Consider the following 15,085-nt stretch of genomic DNA (forward strand, 5'->3'; position numbering starts at 1 on the left):
CGCAATTGGAATATATTTGAAATTTTCTATAATAAAAAGTTAATAAGTTAATAGTCACTAGTATATTGTTATTGCTTATTGCTACTGATTGACTGTCATCATCATCCATCAACGTTATTATTGTTTTGATATCTATTTCTTATGCATAAAGTTACAATAGGCTTATATGATTCAACAATAGCCACTAAGCAAAGCAACTTGAAGAAATTAATAATTCACCAAAAATGATTGATTTGGGTTGCTAAGTCGTACAAGGGATAGCTTAAACAAATATTTCTGGAGGAATTTTAAAAGATAAGTATATCATAACAGTGCGTAAATAACCACATCAGTGACCAAAAAGTTAATTAACAAACCATGTATAATAATAACATTTTCTTATAAATTCTTTTAAAGGAGCTGAAGCACCTTCTGACGGGTCCCATCCATTGATATATATTCTCTCTTTCGTTTAATAAAGAACTAATGCGTACTAATTTGTATTAGAGTTTATTACACTAAGAGACAGTTTTGAGTTTATTATTTCACTCTAAGACAGTTTCAGCTACCAACACACTTTTTGTTACATCTCAACACATTCTCTCTTCTTTTCATCATATGAAAACCCATCACTACCCTTTTCCATTATTTCTCACTGAAACCTAACAAAAATAAAAGAATCAAATTATGTGGCCATAAATCAATCTCCTTTACTCGTCTCTTTCTTATTTATTTAATTTTTTTCTTGTCTAAAACAAACCATGCCTACGCTCTTTAACTCCAGTTTCTCTTACGCCTCTACTCTCTAATGGTTTGTAACCGTCGCGATAACGATTTCGGAAGGGGTGATGATGTTTCATTCCAGTACTGAAGTTTTGCATCCAGATTTGAAGCCAAAGGACTTCTTTTACGGAGAACAAGAAGGACAAATCAGTGTTAAAAGCCATCAATTACAGTTTCTCTATGTTCATCAAACCTTGTAAATATTACATCTTTGCAATATTAATGTTCATCATATGAATTTTCTACTTATTTGAAGTTTTTTCCTTTATTATAAGAGATAGTTCAACATAGATTGTAGGGAGTTCATATTAGATAAGGTTTTGTTGAACCAACACAGTTTTTTATGTGTACATATAAATATGTATACATATGAACATTGTGAAATTGTGTACATGTGACATAAAGTCATAATGGTGTACATGAAAGAAGTGTACACATGGATATCAATTTTTTGTCAACTATTTTAAAAGATGCACATGTTTCTAACATTATCTAACTACCTTATTAGCCTTGCATTAGGAAAAATTAAAACAAAAAGATGTACATGTAGTCTCATCAAACGATGTACATGAAAACAATGTACACATGGATTGTGTACATGTGACAATGTACACATGGATTTTGTACATGTGACAATGTACATATGGATACATGTAATCTCATCAAACGATGTACATGAAAATAATGTACACATGGATTGTGTACATATGACAAACGATGTACATGAAAACAATGTACATGAAAACAAAAAGGTGTACATATAGTCTCATCAAACGATGTACATGAAAACAATGTACACATAGACTGTGTACATGTGTCAATGTACACATGGACACAATGTACATGAAAACAATGTAAACAATGTACACATGGATTGTGTACAATGTACACATGGATACTATTTTTTGTTGTACATATGTGTGTACAAGAACGCTTAAAACAAAGATCATCTTCGCTGTACAACGATATGTGTGTACATATGTGTTTTTATTGCTATTAAATGTCATAAATCTTACTATGTTTGGGTCCGTATGTCTCTTGTTTGTCCCTTTCGTTCTCTTAGCCATCTTCGCTGCATTCTCAAATGTTGAGTGCATGGTTATAAGAGTTCGGTTGAAGTGGTAGAAATGCGGCGAAGAAGATGATATAGAAGATGCCAAATAAAGCATTATAATAATTTTTCTTTATACGAGACTGATGAATACTCAATCTCGTCAAGCCATCTCTGTAACTTATATGGATTATTTGCCGCCGCCGAAGCTATATCAATTTGTTTCACCACCGCATCTTCACCACACTCTTCACTTTTAAATAAAGTAACTTTTTGTGTGGTTCAGATTAAAAACAATTAAATGAAATAATGTATTTTCACTTTTAAATAAAGTAATACTAGACCCACGTGACCAGAAAAGAAAGGAAGAGAAAGATATCAAAAGGTTTGGTTTCATTTAGGGATATTAGTGTCTTTGACCACCAACAAACTACCCTAGTATAACAAACTGTTTTATTTTGTTATAAAAACTTAAAAACTGCCCTGCAGTGTAATTGTTTCTATATATTATTACAGAGTCGATATTTTAATAAGTGGTGTGTGTACGTTGCTAAAGTATTTTTCTAGGATGATGACAAAGAAAGTCATATAGAAAGTAACGTGTGAACCTAACGATAACAAAATACGTACAATCTCTATAAAACTAGTATACAAAAGGATAAAATCTCATTAAATAGATCTTCTTCAATTGTCAAACGTAGTATGGAATATGGATTGGTCATTAAGATATATAATTAATATATACGGTGTCTCTGAAAACAATATAAAGCTTTCACATTATCTTATAAACATTTTTATAAGATCTAAACTAATCCCGCCTTTGCAATGATTACCTTTTTGATAGATTGATATTTACAAGTTGTATAGCTTGTATTTAAATTTACATGATATTTATATACAGTTATCATTATTTAGTTGCAATCGTGCATCACAAAAACTGATTATGATGATATATTTGATATCTTCAGTTATTGTAGTCCTATGTGAAATTATTTTTTGTTTTCTAAAAATGTAGTACGCATCATTACTTAAAATGTATATATTCTGATTCAGTTACATGGTATTCAAATAAAAGCAGATAGAATTTTCATATTCGCAAGAAATGTTAAAAGAAAAAAATAACTGTCGTTTTATTTATGTACATTTTCGTAAAAAAAACTTGAATATATTATCTCCTCGAACAAAACTTAGCTTCACCCCCTAAGGTGAACCTCTACATTCACCCACCAATAGGAATTAGTTAATTGAGATTTGATATCTCTTAAAAAAGGAAACCAAGTAATAAGAATTTAATGAAATAAAATTATATTTTTAGATAAATAAAAATAGTAGCAATTATAAAAAAAATATTTCTTTTTAGTATTGATAAATCCGTAAAAAAATACTAGACCCTAAACCCTAAATTCTAAATACTAAACCCTAAACTCTTGGGGAAAGCCTGAACCCTTGGGCAAATCTTATACCCTAAATCGTTAATCTTAAACCCTAAACCATTAATCATAAACCATAATATTAAACCCTAAATTCTAAACACGAAACCCTAAAACCCTAAACTCTTTGACAAATATTAAATCATAAACTCTTGATCCTAAGCTATAAACCATTTTGGAATTTAGGATTTAGGGTTTAGTATTAGAAGTTATGATTTAGGGTTTAGGGATTAGGATTTAGTTTATGATTTAAGGTTTGGTTTAAATTTAAGGGTTTAGGGTATAGGATTTGTCCAAGGGTTCAGGCTTTTTCCAAGGGTTTAGGGTTTAGTATTTAAAATTTAAAGTTTAGGGTTTAGAATTTAGGGTTTAGGGTTTAGTATTTTCTGACGGATTTATCAATATTAAAAAAATATTTTTTTTTGATTGATACTATTTTTTATTTATCTAAAAACATAATTTTATTTCATTAAATTCTTATTACTTGGTTTCATTTTTTAAAAGATATCAAATCTCAATCAACTAATTCCTATTGGTGGGTGAATATAGAAGTTCACCTTAGGGGGTGAACCTAAGTTTTGTTCTATCTCCTCGTTCCATTATTTCTCAGTACTACGTATCTCTCTCTTTCCATTACTTTATTGCCGCTTTTAAACCTGCGATTTGCTCATAGACCAAAAACATATACCTAATGATGTCTCCGGAGCATCACACTCACACACCAACAAAAGATCCACCGGATCATCCATCTTCTTCCTCCAACCATCACAAGCAACCACTTCCTTCTCAACCGCAACCGCTCAGCCGCTACGAGTCGCAAAAACGCCGCGATTGGAACACGTTCATCCAATACCTTAAATCGCAGAATCCACCGTTGATGATGTCTCAGTTTGATTACACGCACGTGCTAAGTTTCCTAAGGTACTTAGATCAGTTCGGTAAAACCAAAGTACATCACCAAGCTTGTGTCTTCTTCGGACAACCCGATCCACCAGGACCGTGCACGTGTCCTCTCAAACAAGCTTGGGGAAGCTTAGACGCTTTGATCGGACGGTTGAGAGCTGCTTATGAGGAACACGGTGGTGGGTCACCTGATACAAACCCCTTTGCAAACGGGTCAATCCGGGTTCACTTGAGGGAAGTGAGAGAATCTCAAGCCAAGGCTCGTGGGATTCCTTACAGAAAGAAGAAGAGGAGGAAGACCATAAACGACGCCGTAGTGGTCAAGAAAGATGTTGCAAACTCTTCATCGACTCATAATCAGTCGTCCACTTGATACTTTATCATATTTAAATATTTCCACTATATATAGGTAATCAATATATAAATTCTCTTTCTTATTTAATTTAAAATTTCATAGGCTATTTGAGTTGGAATTATTCCCTCTGAATAATTAGACCACAAAACTCAAAATGTATCGGTTTAATAATTGTGATGGATTCCATCAATTTTTCCTGATCTGATTATCTAGTGTCGTTAACCTTATGTAGCTTGAGTTCTTGGATTAGCCCATTTACATAAACCTGATTATCTAGTGTCGTTAACTCAAACTACGACTTGGTTTGTCATTAGCTATTAGACTGTGTCCTTTAGTAGATGTATTTTAAGGACATAAACATTTTTGTATACGTTGCATGCATGATGGATCTCTCATACACTGGTAGTCTGGTACATATGTAGGTCTGCAGGTAAATGGTTTTTCGTACATGTACATATATATTTGTTGTCAAAGGCAAGTTATATATACCTGTATAAATTAAGGCATGTGTATGTATGTAGCTATGGATTGGCTATCGACCATATTATATAATAATCTTGGCTTGGAGTCTGAACACTAGGTAGGATGATTATTAGGACAAGCTTATTTTTATATAATTCGAGTTGCCCTGCTTCTTGCCATTTTATCATGAGTTCCAAATAAAGAATTTGTTACCGGAAGTTCTAATATCTATCATACATAATTGCTATCAACTTCGCTTTACTTGCGCGCCCATTAGATGGTTGATTCTAGGTTCACTTGTTGACTCAAATGAGCATAAGCATTGAGTCAAAAGAGTGACTATAAATTATAACTGATGTTTTATTTTTTATTTTATAACTGATGTTTTAGAAATAAGTATTGTCATGCAATCGTGATATATATACTTCAAACGAAAATAAGTTTGTGATAACTGTAAGCGTAATGAGTCGAATCATTTACAATTCGAATAATTTACAATTGGTTGTTCATGAGTAGGTTACAAAAATAATATAAAGGATACTTTTTACTAAAACATAAGCATATTGTAAAGCCTTTATTCAAAAAAAAAAAAGAAGAAAACATATGCATATTGCATGTGAAGCGAAGCTATGGTGATCTCGTGGCTTGTGGGCTGGGCAAGTATATAATGTAAAATACTATGGTAAAATGTGGGCTTAGATGGAGCTCACTGGGCCTTCTTTTTAGTTGGTCTAGTTCTCTTTCTTTTTGCAGAATAAAAACTAATTCTCGTCTTTGTTTTCGCTCTCGTCGGCAAACCTTTCCGATTCTTGTGATAGAAAGTAAAGTTGTCAGTAACTACGATATGAAATGTTTCGCTAAATTACAATTGTATGCTTTTCGGTGTAAATGACACCATATTTAGCTCTCCCTGCAGCAAACTTCCAAAATAGACCGACTAAATTCTCATGATTGATACATTTCCTAAACATATATAGCAATATAGCGTGTGAATATACAAGGCAGTAACTCATATGCTTCAAGCCGCAAGATATATATCAAATTTTAAGGTCACATTTGTATGACAGATTCAGCCATACTCGATGATTTCAAGCACCCTTTGTAATATTTGTGTTACTATTTTTCGTTAGTATCTATATGAAAGGTCACATATTTGTGCTTTCAGCCAATTCAACCTATGCGACGGCACTGCATGTGATCATTATTTGGCTCCCTATGTCAATATGAAATATTTGAGTGATACATGGAATTCTGCTAATTTGTTTTGTAGTTTGGTAAGATTTTTTTTGCAGTTTCTGTTAACCCCATTTAACAAAAACGAAGAAGGAAATATAATAAAGTTATATCTGTTTAGATTTACCGACATGATTCATGAGTGTATAATATATCGCAGTGTTCTATTGTTTATAGATAGAGAACATATATACGGAGAAAAGTGCCTATTCTAACCCGAACAATTTGGATCGTGCCAAATACAATCCGAACTAATGGTTAGTGCCAAATACGATCTGAACTCAATTAAAACTTTAAAAACCTATCCGAACTTTTTAAAACGTGCATAAATCTACATTGAAATATTATTAAAAAGTTGAAATTACATAAACTACTATTTTTTCATCGTATTAAATTTTAAAACTTTGGTGATAATTTTTCTGATTTATATAAATACATAACATGTTTTTACTTATTATATCTTCAATAAACTTATATATTACTAAAATATAAATAATAAAATATTTATTATTAAATTATCTTAGATATACTTAAAATTTTAAAGTTATTTATAAATAAAAAATGTATAGATTATTTTTATTTTTAAAACTTAAGTGATTTTTTTTCAAATTTATTATTATATATTTTGATATTTTGTTCAAAATTTTTGAAGTTATTTATATTTTGAACCTTTTACCTTGCAAAATTGAACAAAATATTAAAATATATAATAATAACTTTTGAAAAAAATCACTTAAGTTTTAAAAATAAAAATAATCTATACAAGAAATTTTTATAAATAACTTCAAAATTTTAAGTATATTTAAGATCATGTAATTATAAATATTTTATTATTTATATTTTAGTAAGATATAAGTTTATTGAAGATATAATAAGTAAAAACATGTTATGTATTTATATAAATCAGAAAAAATTATCACCAAAGTTTTAAAATTTAATACGATGAAAAATAGTAGTTTATGTAATTTCAACTTTTTAATAATATTTCAATGTAGATTTATACACGTTTTAAAAAGTTCGGGTAAGTTTTTAAAGTTTTAATTGAGTTCAGGTCGTATTTGGCACTAACCATTAGTTCATGTTGTATTTGGCACGATCCAAATTGTTCGGGTTGGAATAGGCAATTTTCCCCATATATATGTGTGCAAGTTCTGAACCTTTAACCATTAATAGTAAAAAAGGAGAAGGAAAACGTCAAAATTTCACTAACTTCCGTATCAGACCAACCCACAGGATTCTGGTATCCTAAACACAGCCCACGGTTTTCATACACTTGCAATCTTTGGATTGTAATCTTTAGTTTTCGGGCTTGGTTCAGTTGGACCTTGACCCATAAATAATATTCCCAGATGGCAAAAAAAAAATATCGCAGTGTTCTATTGTTTATAGATAATTAACATATAGAAAAAATTACTAACACGTGTGCAAGTTGTAAACCCTTTTTTTTGAGAAAAGTTCTGAACCTTTAACCATCTATCTTATTAAATCAGAAACATTACAACTTCTTATAGGTAGATTTTAAAGGTGGACCTCATATATTTAAATTAAATGTCTCATTCTTTATATATAATACGTACTATAGTCTAACTTTGCATTGATGCATTTCCTTAAATACAATTCTTCTTTTTGTCCATATTCCATATATGATTTTCACATTTATTACATGTCGATTTAAATAAGATAGATACTAAAAATACTAAAAATATTAATCGTTTTAGAATTACCTTATACAATTCATTTTAAATTGATCAGTATACTTTCATTGATCATATTGATATAGAGTTGGAGGCTCAATTCGTTTATTAAACGTAAGAAAGGTATTTATACAAGTATACAAGTAGGGCTACTGTATTCTTAACTAATTACATAGAGGTCCTTTGTATATATATTATTTACTTAACACGCTCCCTCAAGATGGTGGGAGTTGACGCACACCAATCTTGCTTCTCAAGTCTTGAAACCGTGCTCGGGATAGTGGTTTCGTGAGCCCATCCGCCAGCTGATCATGTGTGGAGACATGAGATACACGAAGTCTACCATTCTGAATCTGACCTCGAACAAAGTGGTAGTCAAGAGCAATATGCTTCATTCGGGAATGAAACACTGGATTAGCACATAGATAGGTGGCTCCTATGTTGTCGCAGTAGATGGTTGGAGTTGTCGTTATCGGGACGCCAAGTTCATGTAAAAGCGAGCAAACCCAGCGAACCTCTGCTGCAGTGTTGGCAACTGAGCGATACTCCGCTTCTGTAGAAGAACGAGCTACTCCTCGTTGCTTCTTGGACGTCCAAGAGATGGGTTGACGACCCATGTAGATGACATAAGCGTTTGTAGAGACAAAGTCGTCGGAGTCACCTGCCCAGTCGGCATCAGAGAATGCATGTAATGCTGGTTGCTTCTGTTTAGGAAGGAAGATTCCATGTGTGAGAGTACCAGAGAGGTAGCGTAGAACTCGTTTAGCAGCTTGCCAGTGATCAGTTGTGGGACAATGCATATATTGTGAGAGCTTGTTCACTGCATAAGAAATGTCCGGTCGCGTGAGTGCAAGATACTGAAGACTACCAACAATCTGACGGTACTCATGAGGATCAGATATAGGCGAGCCGGAGTGTTGAGTTAACTTTGGCGAGGAAGGCAAAGGAGTAGCAACTGGCTTGGCGTGAAGCATATTAACCTTGGTGAGAAGATCCGTGATGTATTTTCTCTGCATCAAGTGTAGACCTTGTGGCGTCCGTATAGCTTCGATGCCAAGGAAGTAACCAAGTGTTCCCATATCTTTAATAGAGAATTTCTTGGCTATAGTGTCGATGATACGTTGAACTAGCACTGGAGAACTTCCTGTTACAAGGATATCATCGACATAAACCAGAAGATAAATATAAGTGCCATTGAGTTTCAAGATGAACAACGAGGTATCAGATAAAGAGTTCCTGAAGCCGATCGAGAGAAGATATGTTTTGAGTTCGGAGTACCAAGCTCGTGGAGCTTGTTTGAGACCGTAGATCGCTTTTCTGAGCCGACACACATGTGTAGGTTTACTCGGATCGTGAAACCCTGGAGGCTGAGACATGAACACTTCCTCTTTTAAATGACCTTGCAGAAATGCAGTGTTGACGTCAATTTGACGAACTGGCCAGTCGCAGCTAACAGCCAATCCAAGTATGATTCGAATTGTTGTAGCTTTAATCACCGGGCTAAATGTGTCCTTGTAGTCTATGCCTTGCTGCTGATGGTAGCCTTTCGCTACGATTCTTGCTTTGTATTTGTTGATGGTGCCATCTGGATTGTACTTGATCGTGAAAATCCATCGACATCCAACGACGTTCATCCTCTGTGTTACCTCAACCAAATCCCAAGTGTAGTGATCAGTCGTAGATGTGAACTCTGCACTCATTGCCTTACGCCAGTGAGCATGTTTCATCGCTTGTTGCCATGTGGATGGGATCCAATGAGGATCACATTCCACAGTCGCAGCTAGGTTGTACTTCGTTGCCGGCTTAGTGATATTGTTCCTAGACCTCGTTTGCATAGGATGTCGCGGAGCTATTGGAGCAAGTGGAGGAGGTGCAGGTTGTTCCACAGGAGGCGAGGGCTGTGGTGATGGTGCAGGAGAGACAGATGACTGTTGCGGAGCCTGTTCTTGTTGTGATCCTTCTGGTGTCGTCACAGTATCAGTGCTGGAGGGTTGTTCCGATACTGCAGGTGCAGGAGCAGGAGCAGAGGAACTCTGAGCCGGTGACGAGGAGGCTGATGAATCACTTGGTGACGACGAATCTGGTGGAGTATCTGAGCCCGGGGGTTGCGTGTTCGTGGCCAACGGAGTAGACTGTATGAGTGGCAATGTTGCAGGAACATTAGTGAAAGGTGGAGCTGAAGATGGTTCTTGGTTTGGTTCAGGTGGGGTTTTGGTTTTGCGATTGATGAGAGAGGTGTAAGGAAATTGTTTCTCATTGAATCTCACATGCCGAGTAGTGTAAACACGGCCTGTAGTTGGGTCAAGGCATTGATAGGCACTCTGGGTTGGGGAATAGCCAATGAAAACACAAGGTAAGGACCTGGTTTCAAGTTTGTTGGGAGCATAAGGTCGTAACCATGGGTAAGCAAGGCACCCGAAGGTTCTAAGTTTTGAGTAGTTTGGGTTTTGATGGAAGAGCTTCTGAAAAGGGGATTGGTTAGAGAGGTTCGGGGTGGGTAAGCGGTTAATAAGAAATACCGCGACTGCAAAGGCTAGAGGCCAAAGGGTTAATGGCATATTGGCTGTAGAGAGAAGGGATAAACCTGTTTCGACAATGTGCCGATGCTTCCTTTCAGATATACCATTGTGTTCAGGGGTATGAGGAGGGCTTGTGAGATGGGTAATGCCGTGTGTGGCAAGGTAAGGGCGTAGGGCTAGGTATTCTCCGCCATTGTCGGAGTAAAGATGTTTGATCTTTGTGTCAAAGCGGTTTTCGACTAGAGGTTTGAAAAGAAGAAATATATCCTTGACTTGAGATTTGGCTGTAAGCGGGTATAACCACGTATATCTTGTATAGTGATCAACAAATAGGACATAGTATTTGAAGTTTTGGGGTGAGAGGATTGGTGATTGCCAAACATCAGAGAAAATATATTGGAGAGGTTTTGTGGAGATGATTGAACTTGTTTGAAAGGGAAGTTTATGAATTTTATTGAGAAGACAATCATTGCAAGGAATAGAAATAGAGTTTGAAAAACATGGTAAAGCAAACTGAGAAACAATGGTTTTAAGGGTAGCAGGGGAAGGGTGTCCTAGGCGATGATGCCATTGATCTAAGGTGGCCTTTGTGTCTGGGTACGCAGCATAGGAAGCAGGAGAGGTTGATGCAGACATAGGCCACTCATACAGTTCACCCTTCGTTTTGCCTTGAAGCAGTTTGACCCCCGTGCTGAGATCCTTCACCTGAAACGAAGCAGGAAAGAATTCAACAGATACTTGATTAGCATTGCAGAGTCGATAAACAGAAATCAAGTTCTTATGAACATTAGGAACACAAAGTATATCCTTAAGATGTAAAGATTTGAGCCGAGTAGGGAGAGAGGAGGAACCGATATGCGTGATTTGCAAGCCTGATCCATCAGCGATGGCAACCTCATCACCTCCCTGATATGGTTGATGCAGTGCAAGGTTGTTCAAGTCAGAAGTCAGATGGTGCGTGGCACCACTGTCCAGGAGCCATGGCGCCGAGTTGTATGGATACGAGGCAGCTAGGTTCGCTCTTGGTGGCCAAGGCGTTGGATTTGTAGCAGCTGACATCGGACCTGCACTCGGAAGTTGATTGCAGCGCCTAGCACTGTGGCCAAAGACTCCACATAGTTGGCACTTCCCTTGATAGCCTCGCGGAGCAGAGTTAGCCGGAGGCGCATGAAACTGCTGCTGCTGCTGCCATGTCTGATTCCCACGGTTGTTTCCTTGATAACCACCGCGCTTGTTGCCTTGATAGCCACCACGATTGCTTCCTTTGTAGTTGGTGAAGTTAGCAGTGACCGGAACAGAGGTCGGAGTGGATTGCTTCGACTGGAGTTTTGCTTCATGATTGATCAGCTTTTCATGAAGCTCGGTGATGGAGGGAGTAGTGTCTCGGCCCTCAACTTGATCAATCAAGGTTTTGTAGTCCTCTGGAAGTCCCTCGAGTATGAAATCAATTTGATCTTCGGGATCTTCCGGTTTGCCAAGCAGAGCAAGCTGATCAAAAATAGCCGTTAGTCCTTGAACATATTCATTGATGGACTTGGTTCCCTTCGTGGTGGTTTTGAGTTGCTGTTTGAGTTGTTTGAAGTGTCCGCGACTCGGCTTGGCGTAGGTAGCATTGAGCGTACTCCATATCTCAGCCGCAGTGGTGGTGGTGGAGAGGATGGGTTGGATGGTAACCGTAATAGATCCGAGCAGTGAACTGTAAATCAACCTATCCTGGCGCTTCCAAGCAGTGTGCGCAGGATTTGTGGTCACCGCATTGTCTGTGGTGATTGTCGCAGGTGGGACAGCAAGAGAGCCATCGAGATGACCGGCAAGATCATAGCCATCTAGGAGTGCTTGGATCTGACGGCTCCACATCAAGAAGTTTGAAGCTGTAAGCTTTGTTACGTTCGCCATGTTGATGTTAAGAATGGCGTTGTTGGTGTTGGTGAGCAAGACGGTTTCGCTGGAGTTCGACGACATGATGAGAAACCGCGGAAAGAATGAGAAATTTTGAAGAAGATGATTAGGTCAGAGGTGGCTCTGATACCATATAGAGTTGGAGGCTCAATTCGTTTATTAAACGTAAGAAAGGTATTTATACAAGTATACAAGTAGGGCTACTGTATTCTTAACTAATTACATAGAGGTCCTTTGTATATATATTATTTACTTAACAATTGATTTTATTAGTATGAATAACATTAAGTAGATAAGTCACAGACACATACATAAAGATATGACTATTCTTTAACTACGTTGGGCCTAATCTACTTTCTAAAACAAATAACACATAGCTTTATATATTGTATAGAATATAGTAATGTTGTATAGTATTATACTTATACAATAATACTAAAAACAAACCAAACTGAAATATAATATATATCGAAAATGCTTTGAACCATTACACACAAAATATATTAGACCTCAGAGATAAAATTCACTTTGAAATTATGTAATAGTTATTTTAAAAAATTAAATTTCGTAATGTACAAAAAACATAAGTTTTATATAAAATTTTGTGTTACAATAGAAAGACACAACTCGCGCTTGCAAAGTGTTATTTTTACATAAAGACAGATTTGATATTGTTCTTTAAACACAAAATTGAATTATACAAACTCGATACTACATAAAACTAAACAATATAGAATACATTTTAAAAATAAAACCCGTGCGGGTGCGCATGGCCTTTGCGAAAAGTGTTATATTTAAAAAAAAGTGTTATATTTCAAATAACTTATTTGTAAGTGTCATGATGATAATTGGCATCTGATCTGTTAAGGAATATAGTTCATAATATCTTAATCCAATTATCAATTCCACGAATCAGGATGTAAATATTGCATACAATAAAACAATTTCATTATGTCATGCAGGTTTGATTAACATCAACAAATTGATAAAATCATGTCATGTATTGCAGCAAAAAATATCTGTTATATTTCTATCAATTGGCACTATGTCGGCATGCCCAAATTATTATAGAAGTTTTTAGACCTTTTTTGCTATATAAGTTTTTCAGACCACCAATTTTGTAAGGAGTTAATAAGAAAAAAAAACTTACGTCGAAATTTGACTCAGATATTGTTTTGTTCCAAGCAGTTAACTGGATTCACCGAATGAAATTATGGACTTGGATTATATACTACTATATATTCGCAAAACGTGATATTGTAAGTTTGTCCTGGTAATCCGACAAACTTAAATAGTTATTTTGTAACATGTATTAATTCAAAATAACTCATTCCTACGTGGCAATCAATTAGATAGTTAAATAGTCCAACGTGTCAGCTTTATAATGAAATTGAAAAGCATGTTGGTCCAATTCAATTTTTATATCTCACTAGAAAAATTTAATACAACTATATGATATCTCTTATATATTATAGTTTTCATTAAACTAATTATAAAATTAATTAAAATGTACAATTAATATTTTATTTTCTTTCCTTAAATAAAAGTTACGGAATTTCCAAATATGACTAATATATATATATGTCAATTAATGATTCTAATAATAAAGATTTGGTAACAATCTAAATCTCCTCCATAATTTTTTGTTTAATTTTATATTATTAAAATAAATTAAACAATAAAATTAACTATAAAACTAAAATTTATATTTTTCATATATGTTATATTTTGAATTTTAAAAACGACAATAAATTACTAAAACGGTTAAAATTATTTTGTTAAAAATTAATGATCAATGGTTTAACATTTTTATTATAAAAAGATACACATTATTTTAAAACCAGATGAGTAAAAAGTATCATTTAATAATAAAACAAAAATATATATAGATTAAACTATTTACCATATAAGATTACATAAATATTTTAATTTCAACAAATTTAATGAAATTTCAAGAACATTTATAAATTATAAACTTATTAAATTTTTTACATTGAAAATTTTGTTATCAATGATTTAAATAATTTGTTACAAAACGATATGAATGATCATAGAACTGTATGATTATGAAATCTCATTTAATAAATAACCATATGAAATATACTATTTATAAAATATACTATTCTTAGAAAAATAGGTTGGTCCATCTTAACTTATATTACATTTTTTTATTAAACTAACTATCAAATTGATAAATAATGTACAAAAAATAATCTCGCACTTTCCTTAAATAAAAACTACGAAATTACCTAATATAATTAACGTATATATGAAAATTAATTATTATGAATAATAAATATTTGATAACAATTTTTGTATCTTAGTTCTTTTTTAAAAAGAATTTTATATTATTAAAAGATATTAAACAATCGATAATATGGTTTTAATTTGGTATATACCATACAAACCGAATGTATGTGATTTTATAAAAACCGTAGGATTTGGATATGGTTTGATTTATAACCGATTAAACTGAAACATATAAATATATGTATATTTATAACGACACATGAAATTCCTATTTGTTACATGAGTTGAACTATAATTATAATTTGTAAATCACTTGAATCACTTGAACTATAATTAAGTAACAATTTACTGCAAATAAGATTTCTTATTTTCTTAGTTTTTTTGATATTTTTGCTTATTTTAACAGTAACTAAATTGAAGTTAAGATTATAAATTTGATGGACAACAATTAGTTAAAATTCTCAACAACTTTTTTTATCTTTAAACAAACAGAGTTGTGTTCAATAGAAGACATATTAATTTGATGA

The 15,085-nt window shown here is 33.9% G+C and overlaps 1 protein-coding gene across 1 annotated transcript; it reads left to right on the plus strand.

Moving 5' to 3' along the window:
- The first annotated feature begins 3,841 nt into the window (after positions 1–3,841).
- LOC108828922 (protein LIGHT-DEPENDENT SHORT HYPOCOTYLS 9) lies at positions 3,842–4,701 on the plus strand. The gene has a single exon (XM_018602580.2). The coding sequence runs from the start codon at positions 3,935–3,937 to the stop codon at positions 4,517–4,519; it is 585 nt and encodes a 194-aa protein (XP_018458082.1). The 5' UTR covers positions 3,842–3,934; the 3' UTR covers positions 4,520–4,701.
- The last annotated feature ends 10,384 nt before the right edge of the window (positions 4,702–15,085 follow it).

Source organism: Raphanus sativus, chromosome 2 (genome assembly GCF_000801105.2).
Source record: "Raphanus sativus cultivar WK10039 chromosome 2, ASM80110v3, whole genome shotgun sequence".
Lineage (NCBI taxonomy): Eukaryota > Viridiplantae > Streptophyta > Magnoliopsida > Brassicales > Brassicaceae > Raphanus > Raphanus sativus.

Excerpts from the sequence above, each read along its gene's own strand:
- LOC108828922 (XM_018602580.2), top strand. The coding sequence starts at position 3,935 with ATGATGTCTCCGGAGCATCACACTCACACACCAACAAAAGATCCACCG.